At 47.7% G+C, this 19,911-nt stretch overlaps 2 protein-coding genes across 9 annotated transcripts; one reads left to right on the top strand and one right to left on the bottom strand.

The window, feature by feature from the left end:
* Positions 1 to 281: 281 nt before the first annotated feature.
* HNRNPA1 (heterogeneous nuclear ribonucleoprotein A1) lies at positions 282 to 6,990 on the top strand. 7 transcript variants are annotated; one of them, XR_006790625.1, is made up of 12 exons: positions 282 to 549; positions 1,103 to 1,219; positions 1,491 to 1,637; positions 1,787 to 1,997; positions 2,087 to 2,179; positions 2,261 to 2,353; positions 2,639 to 2,713; positions 2,898 to 3,056; positions 3,653 to 3,808; positions 4,081 to 4,146; positions 6,539 to 6,636; positions 6,857 to 6,990. XR_006790625.1 is itself a non-coding variant. In XM_045873284.1 (11 exons), the coding sequence occupies exons 1-10, from the start codon at positions 535 to 537 to the stop codon at positions 4,134 to 4,136; spliced, it is 1,122 nt and encodes a 373-aa protein (XP_045729240.1). In that variant the 5' UTR covers positions 282 to 534; the 3' UTR covers positions 4,137 to 4,146; positions 6,857 to 6,990. The 7 variants fall into 7 exon arrangements, 6 of the variants coding, with proteins under 6 accessions (XP_045729240.1, XP_064447218.1, XP_045729239.1 ...); XM_045873284.1 differs by lacking the exon at positions 6,539 to 6,636; XM_064591148.1 differs by lacking the exon at positions 6,857 to 6,990 and having other exon boundaries at positions 5,812 to 6,636.
* Positions 6,991 to 9,046: 2,056 nt separating this feature from the next.
* NFE2 (nuclear factor, erythroid 2) lies at positions 9,047 to 16,376 on the bottom strand. Of its 2 annotated transcripts, XM_045873286.3 has the most exons (3): positions 16,137 to 16,376; positions 11,632 to 11,800; positions 9,047 to 10,436 (listed from the first exon to the last, which is right to left on the bottom strand). In XM_045873286.3, the coding sequence occupies exons 2-3, from the start codon at positions 11,743 to 11,745 to the stop codon at positions 9,435 to 9,437; spliced, it is 1,116 nt and encodes a 371-aa protein (XP_045729242.1). In that variant the 5' UTR covers positions 11,746 to 11,800; positions 16,137 to 16,376; the 3' UTR covers positions 9,047 to 9,434. The 2 variants fall into 2 exon arrangements, with proteins under 2 accessions (XP_045729242.1, XP_064447220.1); XM_064591150.1 differs by lacking the exon at positions 16,137 to 16,376 and having other exon boundaries at positions 11,632 to 13,073.
* Between the last annotated feature and the right edge of the window lie 3,535 nt (positions 16,377 to 19,911).

Genomic DNA, 19,911 nt, shown 5'->3' with positions numbered 1-19,911 from the left:
CAAGCGGAGCTTCTTAATGCGCCTGCGTAAACTCGCCATTTTACTACACATGCGCTCAGCAGGCGGTCGTTGCAAAAAAAAAAAAAGTCACCCGCTAACTTCTTTCCTAAGACATAGTATTAACCGTACTTTGCCAAGTGGGTTAAACTAATTTCCAGGCGTGAAGGATTAAAAATTTATTTAAATACCTTAGGTACATTCAAATATGAATGATTGCTTGGCGAGCCAATCACACTAGTTAAGGGTAATATTACCCGGGAACCAATGGCCCCTAAGGGGTGGGGACTACGTAGAACGCCCAAACGGATGACGTTATACAGCAATGCGGGACTACAGACCAATAGCAGGGAGAAGCTATTGCAAATATCCAATCAGAGATACTCAGGGGCGGAGTCTACCAATGCCTAAAGCGAGGAGGCGGGATAAAAAAGCGAGGCCGAAGGTAGGCTGGCAGATACGTTCGTTAGATTACTCCTTTCTGCCCGTGGACGCCGCCGAGTAAGCATCGTTAAAGTCTCCCCTCCCACCGCCGTCATGTCTAAGTCAGAGGTGAGTAACAAGCTGTCTCCAATCTAATTTTTTTCCCTCGTTCCTTCCTGAGTTCGGTAGGATGCGGCCTGGTTCGGTTCCTTGCGCCGGCTAATTCGGCAGTTCTTCGGTTGCTGCCAGGGCCTACCCCTCCCAAAGTTCAGGTCGCCATTTTGTCCTCGTCGTCGCCATGAGGCCGCCGTCCTGCAACGCTTGGTTATCACGCCGGGCTTTCCCCTCCTGGCAAAACAGTTAGGCACATTTGATTGGTTTTGTTTTACTTTGTCTCAGGGGGCGAGTTCTTAAAGAACAGCCCCAGTTCCCTGCTGTTTATGTATCCTTCCAGCCCAGTCCTTTTGTTGCGCGTGCGTCGGAGGGAGAGTAGGGACGCATGCGCTCGTGGCTTCCCAGCCCCCAACATAGCATCTCCCCTAATGGGGAGAAGCACGTGGCTTGCTGTGACCCGAAGGAACAATAAGGGCTACGTAACATAGTTGTCTGGTTTTGCTTTTCCTAACTGAAAGGTGTTTGGCGTTATAGCCCCCACGTAACGAGTTTTTTCTCCTGCTCCTAGTCTCCCAAAGAGCCTGAACAGCTGCGGAAGCTCTTCATCGGAGGTTTGAGCTTTGAAACAACCGATGAGAGTTTGAGGAGCCATTTTGAGCAATGGGGAACGCTTACGGACTGTGTGGTAAGACTTGGAAGAGACAAAAGGCCAGTAGAACTAGTTCATTTACTGGGATTGTTTTGTTGTAATTACTGTGCTTATGAAGATTAACAGGATTATAGTTGAAAATAATTCGACAAGGGAAAGTAGCTTTACCTAATTAGAAGGTCCTAGTTAAATTTACATTAGATGGGTAGTGGGAAACTGAAAGGCTGATACAAAGACTTTCATTAACTTAAGGTAGAAACGATAAGTTCTGGGGTTTTACTATGTATTAAATGAGTTAACATTCCAGGTAATGAGAGATCCAAACACCAAGCGCTCCAGAGGCTTTGGCTTTGTCACGTATGCCACTGTGGAGGAGGTGGATGCAGCCATGAACGCAAGGCCACACAAGGTGGATGGGAGAGTTGTGGAACCAAAGAGGGCTGTCTCAAGAGAAGTGAGTAATAATTTTTTTCCTTTCTCTGACGATTTAGAACTGTGCCACTAGGTGGACTTCAATTTTGTGGTCTTAACACACTTTAATGATCTTTATCAGGGATGCCTTTGCTGATGTAAGTAACTTAATTGGGCTTTTTCAAATATTAGGATTCTCAAAGACCTGGTGCCCACTTAACTGTGAAAAAGATTTTTGTTGGTGGCATTAAAGAAGACACTGAAGAACATCATCTAAGAGATTATTTTGAACAGTATGGGAAGATTGAAGTGATCGAGATCATGACCGACCGGGGCAGTGGCAAAAAGAGAGGTTTTGCTTTTGTAACATTTGATGACCATGACTCTGTAGACAAGATTGTCAGTAAGTATCAGGGGCATGCTCTTTGCTAAGGGCTCTGAAGTCCGTGTTACATTCTAAACTGAGATGGTGTTCTCTTGGTAATTTTTTAGTTCAAAAATACCATACTGTGAATGGCCACAACTGTGAAGTAAGGAAAGCCCTATCTAAGCAAGAGATGGCTAGTGCTTCATCCAGCCAAAGAGGTGGGTTTATTTGATTAATCAGTATAGATAGCTAAGCAATTTCAATGTGTATGATTTAACATTTAAAACTTATCTTTTAAGGTCGAAGTGGTTCTGGAAACTTTGGTGGTGGTCGTGGAGGTGGTTTTGGTGGGAATGACAACTTTGGTCGTGGAGGGAACTTCAGTGGTCGAGGTATGTGTGGTTATAGCCTACCACTAAGAATAATAGGCTTGTAGTTTGATTATCCCCAGATGATTTATCCTCTTTGCAACCTGTAGTAGATGTAGCTACTGGCCAACATTTCCAGAGTTCAATTTTACCCAAATGTAGTTTTGACTTTCTCACTAACCAGGTTAAATCTTGAGTATAAAAACAATTTTTGTAACGCAGGAATTTTTAAAAGATTTAGGTTTAGAAGGGTAAAAACAATGTATAATCTATATACTTCAAAAAGTGGTATAAAATTTTCTCTTCCAGGTGGCTTTGGTGGCAGTCGAGGTGGTGGTGGATATGGTGGCAGTGGGGATGGCTATAACGGATTTGGTAATGATGGTAAGTTGAAGGAGTTCATAGGTGAAATTTCTTTTGGCAACCTTTAGACTAGGTTAGTAAACTAGTGCATGACAAGCTCAGCTCTGATAACAGCATGCTGTGTGCAGGCTTTTAGGCATTACACTTGCACAGGTTTTGATTGTTGAATACTTTTGTCTTATTGAGAAGAATTGTATTCTTGTAGGTGGTTATGGAGGAGGCGGCCCTGGTTACTCTGGAGGAAGCAGAGGCTATGGAAGTGGTGGACAGGGTTATGGAAACCAGGGCAGTGGCTATGGCGGGAGTGGCAGCTATGACAGCTATAACAACGGAGGAGGCGGAGGCGGCTATGGCGGTGGTAGTGGTAGGTATCCAGTGATCCAAGTACTCGGTGCAACAGCTAGATTAGCCCTTTAGAGTTTATACCCGTAAGGGGATTTGATGCTCTTAAAAGCATTATGTGGTACAATGCATGGTATTCTTTTTTAATGGGCTTGCTAATGCTACCTCCTCCTAGCTTTAAGCTGGGGCCGCCTCACTCCCAAATTAGATAGATGGATAAGTGGATAGCGGTGTCTTTAATCAGAATTAGATTAGTTTCCAGCAGGATTTAGTATCTTAACTCCTTTGGATCTTAGGCAAGGCACGTAGTGGATATATCCAGCATGTGTTCGCAGGGCCTTGGATGGATAGAGGCTTTCAAGGCTAGACAATATGCTGTTATGCCACGGTGCATTGGATAAATCTTTTTAAAGTACTGGAATATTCATCTCAGTGCCTTGCCCAGAAAAGGATGAAATAGTTAAACTTCGGAGCTACCAGAGTTTGGGAGGAAGGCAAGCAGAACATGCAGCTTTTTTTTTTTTCTTTTTTCTTTTTTCTTTTTTTGTTCTGAGCACTAAATAAAATTCAGAATTACCATCTTCAAGTAACAGATAAAGGGCCTCTTTCCATTCTTAGGAAGCAACTTTGGAGGTGGCGGAAGCTATAATGATTTTGGCAATTACAACAATCAATCCTCAAATTTTGGACCCATGAAAGGAGGAAATTTTGGAGGCAGAAGCTCTGGCCCCTATGGTGGTGGAGGCCAATACTTTGCCAAACCACGAAACCAAGGTATTGTATATATGCACTGTTGGAATGCTAGGTGTCTCTAGCTAGTTCCAGTAAAAAATACGTTAATTTTTAGGTAATGTCTGTATAGATAGTGAAACGCTGACGATTTAAAGCTTTTAGGAAATTTAAGTGACCGGGTAATTTGCAATCAAATTGGGAAAGTCATGTGAGCTCAAACTCTAGAAAAATTTGAACTTTGATTGCCCCCCCTGTACAGAAAGTCTTAACTGTTGGCACCTCCAAAGCTTCAAAGGAACAAATTGTATTTTTAGGTGGCTATGGTGGTTCCAGCAGCAGCAGTAGCTATGGCAGTGGCAGAAGGTTTTAATTACTGCCAGGTAAGTAAACACCTTTTTATGTTTTAAGTTAATTTTTGTAAATGATAATGAAACCCAGTAACCCTAATGTAGCTGAGCAGTGCAACATAGTTAACATTATAATTGCAGTAAAATTTTGGATATTAAGTTAATATTCAGATCAGCAAAATTTGTGGGAAACAAAACTTGCTATTGGATTGTAGCTTTGAGTCTTAATATGTTTAGATTAACAACTTTATTCCATATTGTTCAACAGGAAACAAAGCTTAGCAGGAGAGGAGAGCCAGAGAAGTGACAGGGAAGCTACAGGTTACAACAGATTTGTGAACTCAGCCAAGCACAGTGGTGGCAGGGCCTAGCTGCTACAAAGAAGACATGTTTTAGACAATACTCATGTGTATGGGCAAAAAACTCGAGGACTGTATTTGTGACTAATTGTATAACAGGTTATTTTAGTTTCTGTTCTGTGGAAAGTGTAAAGCATTCCAACAAAGGGTTTTAATGTAGATTTTTTTTTTTTTTTTTTGCACCCATGCTGTTGATTGCTAAATGTAATAGTCTGATCATGACGCTGAATAAATGTGTCTTTTTTTAAATGTGCTGTGTAAAGTTAGTCTACTCTGAAGCCATCTTGGTATACTACCCCAACAGTGTGAAGTTAGAATTTCCTTCAGGGTGATGCCAGGTTCCATTCGAAATTGATTTGCAACCTGCTTGGGCACAGACGCCATTGTCTCCACAAACCTTGGTGTAGTTGAACTGACAGTTAATGTGTTGTGACCTGGAGTTCACCATTAAAAGGGTCACCCAAGCAAAGTCCTGGAGTTTATTTGGTTCTTAATATGATTGTTGGCACATCCTATGCAATATATCTAAATTGAATTATGGTATCAGATAAAATTATAGATGGGATTAAAGCTTGTGTATCATCCATTATCATGTGTAATCAATAAACGATTTAATATTCTCTTGAATGGAATGACAACTGTATGGATTTGGGACTGGCAGAGCTTTGGACTTCCCTACCCACTACCCCTCATAATGTTGAATGCTTCTATCACGATTCAAGTTCAAAACTCTGCCAGAGAATAGAAACCAGCTGCTGGCTAATGCCACCCCATAAGTGCACAGATTAGAAGTGTTTGGGAGACCTTTTTAAACTGACCAGCACCAGTAAGAATATCTTATTTTTAATACAAAAACAGGCTTACATTAAAGGAAAACAGCAGTTTTACTTTGTTCTGGTGGGTGGGTCCTTAATAGAGGTTTATAGATTAATCATACTATTGAATCTATTTGGACATTAAAATTATGGAGATGGTGAGGAACCTTATTATATTCATGTTAACTGCAGTTTTCCTTTAAATATGGTACAGCACACAACCATCCTAAAATGTTAATTGTATAGAAAATGATTTCTTTAAAGCCTTTTACAGTTACTTAATATCCAATCATTGTTATTTGTTACATAGGTTCTTGAGCCCTCCCTTTGGTACCCTCAATTTCAGTGCCATTGTACCTGATTAGCATAGAAAATTGTTTATCACTAGGACTGTGTATTCCATCTCATGGGTGTGTTACTTGGAAGTTTGGGGAGGAGGGTGGGCAGGGAGTGGGGGGGAGGTGGGTGGGAAAGCATGGTTGATAGTTCCATGAGTTTGATATTGGCTGAGTTTGCAATGGCAGGTGGAACCTTAACTATTGAGGGAGTTTGCAGATACCTCAGGATTCGTGACAATGCCTTTAAAGATCCAGGAGAGATGTTCAGCTACTAGGAACTGCTAGCAAGTATAGCGCGAATGGCTCCGAGCTCAGACACTCTACAGCTGAGAGTAGACACTTGTGGTATGTGGAGTACAGATAAGCCAGGGGCAGGCCACGGCACGCTCCATGAAAGCTAGGAGGGAGTGAAGTTTCAGTGACCATCGCAAGAAAGGAGGCAGACAAGAGTAAGGCACACCTGACTCTTAGGACTAGCAGTCAGAACCAGGAGGAAAGGTTTTATTGCTATGCTGGTAGGTAAGAACAGATTTTACTTACATCCATATAGGGTTACCTAAAATCCGATTTTCTGTTACATTATCCTTAATAATATTGAGCCAAAACTAGTCCAGTTAAGCTGAACTTGGTTTTTCTGGAGATCAATTGTTTTAAATTGACACCCTAGACTTGGCTCCCAAATGAAGTGAACACTAATTCTACTGTGACAATATATTTTTGCCCTTTAATTTTATTTGCTACCTTCCTTTAACCCATTTCCTTAAAACAATGGCTCAAAGTAATGCATTAGAATCTTCCCCAAAACATGGTGGGAGGGAAGGGTGGATCATTAATTTGGGGGGGGTGGGGGATTTACCCTGAGCTGGGACTTGGTCTCAGAAAAGCTAGTTCTAAAGGTTGTTTACTTTTCTAGGGAGGAGTCTGCTACTCCAGGCTAATCAACTCTCTTTAAAAAAAAAAAAAAAAACAAAAAAAATCAGAAATTCATCTGTCCAAATTTATGGCTAAAAGGTAAGCTATTTATGAACTTCATGATCAGCAAAAGTGCTTGGTATTGCCCAAGTAAAGAATGGCAAGCTGTGCCTGAGAACCAAAAAAAATGAGATCGTCTACCTTAGCCAGCAAAATGTCTTAAAGTAACTGGGTTCCCAGTAAACAGAATGAGTATAATTGTAGGATCTTTGAAGTGCATATGTAAAACACTTCCTAATTTTTTTTTTCTTTCTTGCAGCAACATCCTTAATGAGGACAACCTTTATCCGAGCCACTGCACCTCATTTTCACTGCCATGCAGTTAGCTGCTCTGCAGCTTAAATTATTCAGTTTTATGAATGGACTTTTTTAAATAAAATGCTTTTAACTTGGTTCTGGTGTGGTTTTTTTTTCCCTTCATGATAATGGTAGGTCAGAATTTTTTAGCAGAGTTGAAAGTCTGTCCCTTTTCATTCCTTATTCATGCTTCCTTGGATCCTTCTAAAGGAACAAGTTAGACTTTAGGTATGTTAAGAAAGGTGGGACATTTAACATGTTAAGATTAGGTTGTTGGGAATGGTTCTTTCCCACCCTTCCCCAAAGTAAAAAATGAATAATATTTAGCTTTTTGGAGCACAAGTGGTAATACCATGTATTAATACATAAAAGTTATCCTATCAGCAGCATGGTCTAGTGAAATCAAACTGGCTCTTGCTGAAGGATTAAATCTTGGCCCATCACTTTAAAGCTGTTTATAATTGTTCTGCAAGTATTTATTGCCAGCTATTTCTGGCTTCCAAAAAATCTGGAACCAGGTTAAGATGAATATGGAGGGGAAGATCAAGTTTTTCAAAAGTGACGCAAAAATTTGGGAGCAATAATTAACCCCCTAGCAAATGCTTAAACTACCGCCTTCAAGAAAAGATCCGGCCTTGATTTTCAAACTAGTAAGAGGGGTAGAGAGGTGTAAATGTATGGGCAGTCTTTATTGCTATGATTTTAAGAATCTCATTTGTGGCTTGGAGTTACTAGAACAGGTTTCTCTCAATCCTGGTTTAGAAGGACAGGACAACACAGGCCACCGAGTACTAAATACAGCTATTGAAGAAAATGACGTTATGCTTCTATCACACTATGTACTTCACAACATGCTTTACAAATAAAAGGTTGCTAGTTAAGCTAACTTTTTAGATGAAGATGACCTGTTTAAAAGTTTTTGAATGTGGAACAGAATCCAAATCATGCTCCAAAGCTGTTCCACCTTTCGCTTTAGTTAGGTACACACCAAGTAATGTACTACTATAGATCTGACTTCAGGAGACGGGGGCATTTCTCCCCATTTTTATCTCCAGTGCCTAGGACAATACTAGAACCTAGGTGCTCAAGTGTTGGATAAATGTCTAAATTTGCCTCTGAATTACCACTTTTGGGAGCTTGCTTAAAAGCGAAAAAAAACTGCCTGATGTCTTTTAGGTGAACTAATCAAGTTGCTGAACAGCTAATCCCGGGCACTGCCCTTTACAACTTGATCCTGCATTTTCAATTTTTTGAGAAAGTTCACAAGTTGTCTGAACTGTTTTCAGATCTATTAGGAATCAGAAGCCTTAAATTGCTTTCATTCCCCAACCTAGCTTAGAGACCACGTTTCTGAGAATCTGTAAGCATGAAGACTACACCTTTGATCATTGTCCGCTTTTCATGTCTCACAACTGAGTGTCTATCAGAACTTGAAAGTAGGAGTACGTTTTCCTTTTTGGAATGGAGCTACTAAAGTTGAGTAGAAGTATAAATAGAAGTAAAAAACCCCAAAGAGGTAATTTGTGTAATCCAGTGACTGGAAAGATAGGAACCACGCAACTCCATTCAAGGAGATGGTGTAATGTGAGAGAAGTTTGATTGGAGTTTGATGTAATAAAGAATTCTAGAACTTAAATCGTGTTCTACTTAAGGAAAAAAAAGACCCTAGATCTTTGAGGATCTAGAAAAGGGAGGCCCCAAAACGATTGGATAGTGTGTCTAATGTAACCAAGGAGACGAAAGTTCCCAAAAGGCATAACCTACTCCTCGGGGAGCAGGATTTACCCAGACTTGGGTATGAAGTCCCTTGAAACTATGCTGTCCAATCAAATTCTCTCAAATCAAGAGCATCTCAGACTTCTGAGAGCTCTGGCACATCAGGATGAGGAAATCCAATAGAAGTAGGCAGGATGGAGAGAACAGAAAAAAGGCCTATGGGCATTCTAGACTTTTCTGTGCTCCACAGACAGGTCTGAACCTCGGGGACCTTGCACAGAGGGTGTAGCCAGCATTGGCAGCAATCCCCACTCTATAAATAGTGGGCCCCCCGGGAGGGTGGGATTCCTCAGATCATCCATGACCTCTGGCTCTGAAAAAGGAGATGAAGGTGATAGATCACACTGCTCAAGCCCAAATTTTTTGCATACCTCTGTCATACAGAGCTGCAGGAGAAAGAAATGAGCTTGGCAGGATTCCTTCCCCACCACTAACAAGCACTGAACTCAGTACTCAGCTTCATCACCCTCTCTTGAGAAGGAAGACACAGTGGAAGGCTATTTGTGTAGAGCGCTTTATATACCAAAGCTCAAACGAGGTGGAGGTTGGAGACCTAGGAAGCTGAATCACAGAAAAGAGATTCCAGCCCTCCCCTCATACACTTGTCTCAAGGCAAGCCTTGCTGAATACACCTTGGACCCTCCAAATGCCAGGTTTCCCATTGTCCCCTTCTGGTCTAGAGAACCCAGCTTCTTCTGGGGAGTACCTTTATCAGAAGGGAATAAAGGAAATCTCCATCACCAGTCCCACCCCTCCGGGCCAGCTTAGTCTGTGGCCTCCATCTTGGTACCCCGGGGCACCAGGAAGATGGCCCCATCAGCATCCTGTTGCAGAGCATACTCTTCAGGGGAATAGCTGTTGCCTGCTTCATCCCGCAGGTGCTGGAAAATGTCACAGTACAGCTCTGTCAGCTGTTGGCGCATGACCTCCAGGGTCCGGTCAGCCTCCCCTCTGGCCCGGAGAAGCCGTTCCCGCTCACTGCCCAGCCGCTCCAGTTCCCGCTCCAACTGCACAATGGTCTCCAACTTTCTCTTGCGACAGTTCTGGGCGGCCACCTTGTTCTTGCCCCGCCGTCGGATGTCCCGGACTAATGCCAGCTGGCTCTCCGTCAGTGGGTACCGTGCCAACAGCTCATTAAAGTCATCTACCGGCAAGTTGACAATCTTGTCCGTCGGGAAGGGAATCTTCATGGCCAGGGCCCGACGCTCATCCCGACTTCCCGCCTCCCCCCGTGCAGTGGACTTGGCCCGCACAGGGCCTGAGGAGGGTTCTAAGGGGGTCTCTGCAGGTGGCAAGGCATAGTTGGGGTGGGCCAAGGAGTTGGGCATAAGTGAATAGGGGTACTCCACTGGGTACATCTCTACATACTCGCTGCGCCGCCGACCAACCTCTGTCCCCTCCAGCTCAAGAGATTCAGCGTCACTATAGTTGAGGGATAATCCTGAGTCAGATTCTGGGTCTTCTTGGGGCTTGGGGGGCCCCGCTGGCAGCCCAATGTCCAGGAGAGCCAAGGGATCTGGGAGGGGCTCACTGAGCAGGCCTGAGAGGGTCAGTGCCTTGGAGACTGGTATGGCCATGTTGCCATAGGAGTATGAAGGGTCTGGGACATGAGATGTGGGTGCTGGAAGCTCATAAGGTGGTGGAGGAAGGGGGAAGCCAGCATCTGGGTGGATTGAGCAGGGGCAGTAAGTTGGGGGTGGCGGGGGCCCAGGGTATGGGGCTGGGGCTGGGGGCTCAAATGATGGCTCACTTGGAGCATTTAGGCCCTGCAAGGAAAGACACAAAGAGGTTTTGGAGACAGGCTGAAGAGAAACGAGCTCTCTCGCAGGACCAAGCTGGGTCCTTCTGAAAGACACAGTAAGATAACAGGGGAACAGAAAAGTGCTAAAAATCATTCGAAGCTTCCTGTAAGATTGCAGTGCAGCTATTTCAAGCAGAAAGCAGCTTAAACAGGAATGGAAGTCAGTGAGGTCAGACTTCGGAAAGGACTATCTAACGCTGCAACAATATGGAATCTCCTCCTCTTCAGGAGAAGTTCTTACTGGGTTGAAATGGCACTTCTTCTTTTATTTCCTTCAGGAAGACAAGAAGTTGTTATCTATGATGACCGCCCTCCCCCCCAACCCTTTCCTGCTGTGGTTATCTAGGGTCAAAAGGGTCAAGTTCAGACCCTGGCCATGCCCTGGGTGCACAGCAGAGGGAGCTGCTGAGCAGGAGGAGGGCTTAGGGCAGATCATGATGGCCCCGGGCATTGTGGCAGGGAAGCGAAGGGGCGGGGGGCGGCGCAGAGCCAGGTCTGGGGGCTGAGGCACCTTGGGGAGCTAGCATAAACTCTACCCTCTCCTCTTCAGTCCCTCTGTCCCTGCCCAGGTGCGGAGAGGAGGAGAGAACATGCTGGAAACAGGGCCCCCAACTCACATGGAGGAGCCACCGTGCTCCAGCCCAGATGGGGACAAAGGCATCATTGTTAGGCCAACAGACACCCCTTTGTCCAACTAGTAGGAGGCGAGGACCCCGTCATAGTCTGACCCCCCCACCCCGCCTTCTCCAGGCCCCTGAACTACTGCTCTGCTACCTGAGGGAAAGGGGCCCAGCATCTGAGGACAGGGGAGGAAATGAGGGAAGAAGATGGGCAGGATTGGAAGAGAGGGAGTTCCGAAGGAAAGAAGGTGAGAAAAGGAAGGCGGGGCAGGAGGTGGGATAGAGAGATGTGAGCAGAGTGGCTGCTGAGAGAGCTTACACCCCCAATCAGATCCTTCCTTCCCCACCACTACTTTCCCCTGCTCTTCCACACCCTTTTCCCCTTAATATTCTGGTCTTCCATCCAGATCTCCCTCCTACTCCAGCCCTTCCTTTTCCAGTGCCTGGAACATTCCCTGCTTGCTCCAGTCCCCTGCCCCAGTCCCAGCCAGACTCCCTGCTTTTCTGCTCTTTCCCCCAGGTCCCCCCAAATCTGCTCACCTGCAGCTCAGTGATGGACATAATTTCTTGCCAAGTCAGCTCCATCTCGCCCAGCTCCGGAGTGGGCAACTGTGTCACCCTGTCCCTGCTCTGCTGGGGAGGACACGGGGGCATCCTACTGGGCCAGGGCCTGGTCCAGGATCCCCAAAGCACAAAAGGCCCCAGAAACCTGTGTCAAAGGAGAAACAGGTTAAAAATAATAATAGTAATAATAATAATAATAATAAAACCAGGAGATATAGGTTAAGGCTCCTCCTGCTAGGGGCCAGCAACTTTGTCCTGCCTCCATGGAGAGCTCCCTGCAGCCTCACCTGAGAGAAGGAGAGGCCTCATCCCCCGAATTATGTTGTCCTCATCAACCGACTCCTTAAGCTGCAAAGGCTTTCTCTGCAGTGTGAGCTCCACCTCACCTGCTATGGCTGTGGTCAGGTCCTTTGGGAGCGCAGTGGGTCCTTACCTTCTTTTTCAGACGAGATGCCTTCCCTTTCCCCTTCTTCTTACTCCCCCAAACTGTATCACTGGCCAGGGCAGAAGTCACATCTTCTGGGGGTTTTTTTCCCCATTTTCTGGGGCAACATCAGGGATCACTCCTGCTTTCCTCCTCTGTCCTCAGTTTTCCTCCTCTGTCTCATCTTCCAAGGTTGAGAATGAGTGCTTGGGGATCCCCAAGGAGCATGTTGTGGGAAGAGCAAAGCAGACAGCCCCTCCCCTTCTCTGAGATATGGCCCAGGCCTGGTGGCTGATACCAGCTCTGCCTTCTCCTCCTATCCTGACTCTGGGCTCCCCTGCTTGGGCCTGATAAGAGGTTTATCAGCTGGAGGCAGCAGAGGAGGAATGGTCTCTGGAGACACTGGACCTCTGTCCTATGTCCCTGTAGGGTCATCTCGGCCATACCCCAACCCACACAGCCAGGCTTCCAGGGTTCCTAAGGTAATATAACAATCATAGCAAAGACTTATTAAGCACTGTCAAGAACTGTGCTGATGTTTTACAAGCATTAGTTTGAGATTGATTTTCACAAAGATCCTATAAGGTCCATTCAGAAATTGGGACCCAACCTGATCGATAGCAGGCGCAGGTCTGGAAGATATACTAGTTGACCCTGCGAGGCTTTACTGGCCTCTCAGACACCTTGCCAGCCCACTCTTGTGTCTCCATTCTCTGAGCCTCTAGTGGTGGTTTACCTCAGTCAGTTCTTTCTGTGGTATCTGTCTCTTTTCTTCTGAGGGAATATCTCTTTAGAGCCTTAAAAACACAGTCCCCCCCCCCACCTTTTTTTGATCTGAGCTCTAGCTGCCAGTCAGCCACCGAGCAGCAGTGTGAGGTTGGGCAAGCCATCGCCGCTGCTCTGAGCTTCTGTTTCCTCATTTATAAAACCAAGGAGTTGGATAAGTTGAACTCAGAGGTCCCTTTCTGCTCGGGCAGCTTACTGTTCTCAGCAAACCCTCCCCCACCCCGCCACCTTCATCTTCTCTCTATCTGCCCCTCTCCTCATCCTGCCTCCCTATCCCCTGACACCCATCTCCCTGCACCTGTTCACCCAGCCTTTAACAAGAGATGCCAAGCAGATTTCACAGGGGCTTCCCAATATCTTAGGGCCAGACACAGCACCGCACCCCTACCATATAAGTAAAGGCAGGCAGGCTGGGGGTGGGAGAAACTTATAAAAGGACAGAGGATAGGATGGGATGACCTCAAATTGCATGACCTTAGATCACCACAAGGATGGCCTGTCACAGCTATCCAATATGAAATCTACTCTTTGACTTAACCCAAAATTAGTAAGAACTCCAAATTATCCATTGGAAGGAGGATCTCCCTTAGCCCTTGCCCCCCCACCCTTTGTTATACTGCCATCCCCAGGGCTGGGAGGGGGTGTAGGCACAGGCGCTTGGCCAGTGGGCAAAGTGGGTGGGGTGTTTATGTCTGTCCAGGATGCCATTTCAACACCGGAACCCCACCCTCCCCCACCCAGGTTCTGGAGGAAATTGCCCAAAGGCAAAGTGAATGGAGAAGGGGGTTAGGGGGCAGGGACAATGACTCTTGCCTCATAGTCCTTCACACCACACCGCACCCCCCCCCCCCAACTTTGTCCCTCCTTGCATCTTCCTGGATCTGACTCTTAGGTGCAGTACAATGATCCTGCCCTAGGAGGCAGGCAGGAGACCAGGTTCTCTGGCCTTCCAAATGCGAGACTTCGGGCAAATCACTTCCCCATTCAGTCTCTTCCACTAAATGGAGACAGGACTGCGAGAGGCAGTCACCAACTTGATTGTGCACCGCAGTCACCTGTTGTACTTGTAAAAACATGGGCTCCTGTGAGTCGTCCCAGACCTACTGAATTTTCTTTTCTTTTTTTTTTTTTAAGATTTTATTTACTTATTTGACAGAGAGAGAGTTAGCGAGAGCAGGAACACAAGCGGGGGAGTGGGAGAGGGAGAAGCAGGCTTCCTGCCAAGCAGGGAGCCCGATGCGGGGCTCGATCCCAGGACCCTGGGATCATGACCTGAGCCGAAGGCAGACGCTTAACGACTGAGCCACCCAGGCACCCCCAGACCTACTGAATTGAATTCATAGGTGCAGGTACCCAGCAAGCAGCATTTTAACAAGCGCCCTAGTGTTTCTGATGCCAGAGGCCCACCCCACCTTGAAAAACGCTAAACTAGTCCAACCATATGTATTTACAGGAAAGAACACAAAGCCAGAAAAGAGCCTGGCAAATGACCTCCAGACTTCTCCTAGCTTCAGACCCAGGCAAAGCTGGGTTCTAAGCTGCCCTAGCCTCTGAGACTAGATATCAGCCCCTTCTCATGCGCCTTTGGGACAGGGAAATGAGAATCCAGAAGGGTCCCTGCGGGAGGCAGGAGGCCAGAGAAGAGGGAGTTGATGAGAATCTCTGGATCAGCTCCAACCACCTCTCTGGTGCAGGGGCAAGTTTGCACCAGGCCAAAGAGGAGTAGTATGTTTTTCCCTAGATACTCAGTGGTTGTTGGTGGTCTATCTACCAGGCATAGGCCCCTCTGGGTCTTAGGAGCCTACTTTTCCAGGATGGGCCTGGGGGCCTGGCGCTGGCCACTAGCGGTATAGGAGGGTGTAGTCAGAATTGAGTCAAACAGAACATCACAGAAGATGCAGAAACAACAGATCCTGGGAAAGTAGAGTGAGCCTCCCTGTGTCCCTTTTGCTTTACAACATACAGTTCCCACTTTCCAGTTTAACCTGCACTTTGGGGTCACACAGCCATCTTCCTCCCTACCAACATGTACCAGGTAGGACTGGAGCCATCTGCAGGGACTATAATCCGTCCTCCTGACTCTGATCCTGATGGTCCTACCCAAAAAGCTCTTATCACAGTCTCTGAGTACTCACAGAATGATATAGAGCTTTATATTTAAAGATTCAAAATGAGGACCCTTTGTGGAGGGATGCCTTGACGGGGAGAAAGAGAGAGGGTGCTTGCCTCTGGGATCCTGTTCTGAGGTTGATTAGACCACCCCACCTGTCCAGCTATCAATAGAAGCAGGGAAGGGATGGGGAGGGATCCACGAAGCCTGGGGTGTGGAGTGGCAGGTGAGCAGACTATTCAGAAATATTAGGACCAACCCCAAAAGAGGGAGAGACACATAGAGGTGAAATAGAGAAAGAGAACGGAGGAAAAGGGAAGAGAGAGAGAGAGAGAGTTAATCAGAGTGAGATTTAGTCTCCTGAGGGTATACGTGACTCAAACAGGTGTATGGGAACAAGGGAGAAAGGGACACGTTTATGTTATCCCCATTCGGTCCCTAGAAACCAAACTCCAGTCATCTGAGGGCCAATGACTAGAGAATCCCAGCCCCAGCAGATCTGTTACCTTCCTCTTCTCTTCCACTGCTACCCAGCCTCCTACTTCCCAAGCTGCTAAGATTTCTGGTCTGAAGGAACTGCACTGGGGTAGGACGCCCTCCTCTCCCAGCCAGTTCTAGCTGAGCTCGACTGCCCAGGCCCGGAGATGACAAGGGGCAAAGGAGGCAAGAGCTCAACAGCCCTGCGCCCACCACCCCATCCTTCTGCTGTGCTCCCCACCCATCCAGGCATCCAGTGTCTCCAGTTCCTCACCTTCCCCCAAATCCTCCCAGCTGGCCAGACAGGGCAGCAAGATGGAATAGAGTAGGGGAAAGGCTGGTACCATACACCTAAGAGTCTATCGGCTCCCTGGGGCAGTCCCCTGCTGAAGGGTTACTCAGGGTCACCCCCGGCCCCTCAAAGGTGCCTCAGAGGACCACTGTCTGGTCCCCATCTACAGCCTCTCACCCCAAGAATCTCAGAGTGCTCAATAAGTCATCTAGGTCTTCTCCCAGATGAATTCCCAAAGATGTCAGATTCCTAAACCAGGGGCAGCCTGGGAGGGCCCGAGATCTCCTAGGTATGTGCAGAAAGTTGGTGATTTTCTCATCTGCCACCTCCACCTCCCCAGCTTGCCGCTTGGATCCCACTGGAATCGCCCACCCACCCCGCCCCTCAGGCACCTGTGGCAGGGTCCGAGCTGGGTGAGGAGAGAGATGTGGCTCCCGGTGCTGTCTCTGGGGAGGCTGGGCCTGCGCTGACACCTCCTGGGTGAGGATCCCTGCTACCTCTGAAAACAGGGGAGGGCTGCGCCCCGCCCCCGGGCCATTACTGAGCGCTGAGTGTGGAGGCTCGGCCTGAGCACGGGGAGCGCCGGGTGGCGCACCAGCCTCCTCTCCGAAGACCTCGGCCTGAGTTCTCCGTCCTTCCTCCAACCCTCCCCTTTCCCCGTGGCCCTCCTCTCCTCCTGCCCCTTCTGGCCAAGAGAGGAAACTTGAGCCCGGTGTGGTTTCTGCCCACACCCCGCCCCCACCTTGCTCCCAGCCAGCGGGGGCACACATGGCTTCCAGCGCCTCCCAGCCCTCCTTTTGAGCCCAGGAGTCCGGCCAGGCCTGCGTTTCTCCTATGCATATGATAAATTCCAACCTGGTAGCCCACTCCAAGGTGACCTCTAAACTTTATACAAGTCTAACCTCCTTCCTTCTGTCCCCTTGACTCTCTTAGGGACAGGGAAACTGAGTCATAGCAAGGTGGATGGCAGCTGAAGATAAGGATCAAATGTCTAGTGTCCCAATTGTTTAGGCAGGTGGGCATTTAGGGCATTGCTTTTACTTCAGGAAAGCCTGGGTTCTGGGAGAGAGGTAGGGGAGCTATTTTGGGGAGGAGGGGCAGTTGCTGCTTTGATGTGTCCTTTCACCTGTAGCCTTCTCCCCTCCCCCAGCAGCCTCAGATGTCCTAGGACAATGGCCTCTTTCTTGGCCAGGTTTGTTGTCAGTGTGTGAGGGGAGTTAGGTGTGCATGGGGGTGCCCAGCAGGGACAGTATTCACCTCTGTTAAAGGGGGCCCTGGGTGCCCTTTGTCCTCCTTTCTTTCAGGCAGGGCACCCCAAACACATGGCAGCTGTGTTTCTCTGGACAGGCCAGCACATGTGTGTAGGATATCAGGTTTATCCCCCAGCACCCACAGCAGCTCTTTCTCAGGCCAGTAAGTACCCCCAGAAGTCACTCCATCATCCCTTGATCTCCAACACACAACCCAAGACCCAGGCCAAACAGATCTCTCTCTCCAGAGACCAGAGGAGTCTTGCTTCCTCCTAGCTTCCTTTTAGTGACTCTCAACTGTAAGGAAAGTCCTTCCCATGTCTAGCTCCAGTCCTTACAGCTGCAGCTTAGACTTTTTCTCTATTTTTTCTTACAATAGTTCAAGTTCTATTGGAAACAATTAAAGATGGGGAGGCAGATGGGTGCCACCCCAAGGCAAAGCTGGCACACAGCCAACATCCTCTGATAGGATCATGTTCACTGTTCAGATATTGAAAATATTCTGTCCCGGTTGATAAAGAATAGCTGCTGGGAGTCCTCCTCCAAGTGTTCCCCGCCCTGACACCTCTACATCAGCACCCCAGTTCTCCCTTGGGACCTTCCACAACTAGAAACACAACCAAGCAACTCAAGAGGCAGTTTGATACAGCTTCCTTGCAGCTTGTGCCTGGGCGGCAGGGGGGTGGGGGGGGGTGGGGGGTGGGGATTGATCAACCCCCACATCAAACCCATGGTTAAACACTTTGGATTTCAGCTCTATCCCAGGAGATCATGATTCTATATGCATGATCTATGTAGGACAAGAGGGGACCCATGGCTCCATGACACGTTACTTGTGGGTCCAGAATCTCTTGATGACCTGGGCATGAATCTGGGTCACATACCTGGCATCTGGGTATTCAGATATAGCTCTCTCAGTGGCATACTTATTCGGGCCCCTCAGAGAGGATGATGGGTGGTGATAGTCACACTTGTGGCTGATTAAATAATGGTATCAGGTTACAGCTAGTGAACAAACACTTACTGAATGAAAACTACCAGCTCAGGACACTGTTGTGGCATTGCAGATACAACTGTGGATAACACAGACCTCATCATTCATTAATCCGTTCAGCGAACATTTATTGAGTGTCTACTATGTTTTATACTCCAGGAACACAAAGATGAATAAGACATAGTCTGTGTCCTCACTCACAGTCTAGTTGGGGAATTACACTAGTAAAGGTCTATATAAAGTGCTGTGGAGTTGAATTTCTGCTTGATGAAATTCAGGAAAGTCTTCACAGAGGAGGTGACAATTGAGTGGGGCTGTGGAGAATGACTAGGGGTTCACCTGGCAGAGAGAGGGAGAAGGGTATTCCAAGCAAAGATATGAAGGCACAGAGCCATAAAACATAGGGTAGTACTTTGGGTCTACTAGGGTGGGGTGTGGGGGTAGGAAGTAGTAGAAGATAAGCCTGGGAAATTTGAGGCTAGATTGTAAAATGTCTTGAAAGTCAAGCTAGGGACAATTTTATCTTGTAAGCAATAGGCAGTCATAGAAGTATCTGAAGCAGTTTCCTGCTTATTTCAGGGGGACAGACATGATCATGTAGGGTGGACTAAGTGAACAGACAGCCTTCACTGAGGCCAGGCAGAAGTGTCTTTCCCACCTCTCTCCTACTCCCCTCCTATAGGAAGAGGCCATGACTGCCGTTCCCACGCTGGGTCCTGCCGCCAGAACACCCTTGACAGCCCTCAGGGGTGGGAATGGTTCCTTCAGCCTCCTCCTCGCAGATTTCTGATGTCCAGAGTCAACAGCCTTCTCTCTTCAGTCTCCTTTGTCTGATTGATGATTAGCAGGGCATGAGGAGCCTGGATGGGTAGTGCTTGTGGCTGGGCAAGGCAGAATCCCTAATATTTTCCTATCCCAAGATTCCCCCACTTCAGCAAAGGTAGCAGACAGAATATGGAGAAAAACATGGCAACGTGTCTTTACTGTTACACCATTCTCCATCCATGTTGCTCACCTACCCCCAAAAGGCTGACTTGATACCCCTGATCAATCCATCCCCCCCTCACCCCAACGCATGTGCACACCACCACCAGCATTAGGTCAAGCCACAAGTGTGTTGCCAAACACCCCACTGGGTTATGCAACCAGCTTCCCGAGTAGGGCGGGGTGGCAGAGGTGGAACCAGGGGAGGGCCATGGGTCCCAGAGGGAGATGGCTGCCTTGCCTGCTTGCCTGCTGGCCTGACCGCAGTGGCCCCAGGGGGCGGGGGCAGGCCTGGCCCTTTATCAGTGCCCTGCAGGGTTGCACCCGCCACCCCCTGGCTTCCTCTCTCAACAGACGGAAAGGGGAGGCAGCCACAGGAGGCAAGGGGAGGGCTGGGCGTTATCCTAGGCACCAGAGCCTGGCGGTTACCCCGGATGGCAGGGGGAGGTAGTGGAGGGGGTCTGGGACCTGGGAATAGTTAAGGCCCCTCTTACTAAAGTAAACCGAGGCCCAGGTATTGGAGCCAGATCTCCTAAGCCATCCACTGGGGTTTTTCCTTGTGTTCTAGTTTGGGTAAGGATAGGATTAAAAAAAAGTTGAGGAGGTCCTTTCCAGTGATAAGAATTCTTTTTTTTTTTTTAAAGATTTTATTTATTTATTTGACAGAGAGAGAGAGATAGCAAGAGCAGGAACACAAGCAGGGGGAGTGGGAGAGTGAGAAGCAGGCTTCCCACCAAGCAGGGAGCCCAACGTGGGGCTCGATCCCAGGACCCTGGGATCATGACCTGAGCCGAAAGCAGACGCTTAACGACTGAGCCACCCAGGCGCCCTCCAGTGATAAGAATTCTTAGAGGATTGACGCAGGAGTTGAGGGGAGACTGAGCCCCATTCTCAGACCAAAAAAGCTCGGGGCTTACGGGTCCAGGGAGTTGTGTAAGA

The sequence above is a fragment of the Mirounga angustirostris genome, unplaced genomic scaffold (genome assembly GCF_029215605.1).
Source record: "Mirounga angustirostris isolate CCGP_5_RB_7025 unplaced genomic scaffold, mMirAng1.0.hap1 SCAF_5, whole genome shotgun sequence".
Classification (NCBI taxonomy): domain Eukaryota; kingdom Metazoa; phylum Chordata; class Mammalia; order Carnivora; family Phocidae; genus Mirounga; species Mirounga angustirostris.
This window is presented reverse-complemented; position numbering and strand designations above follow the sequence as displayed.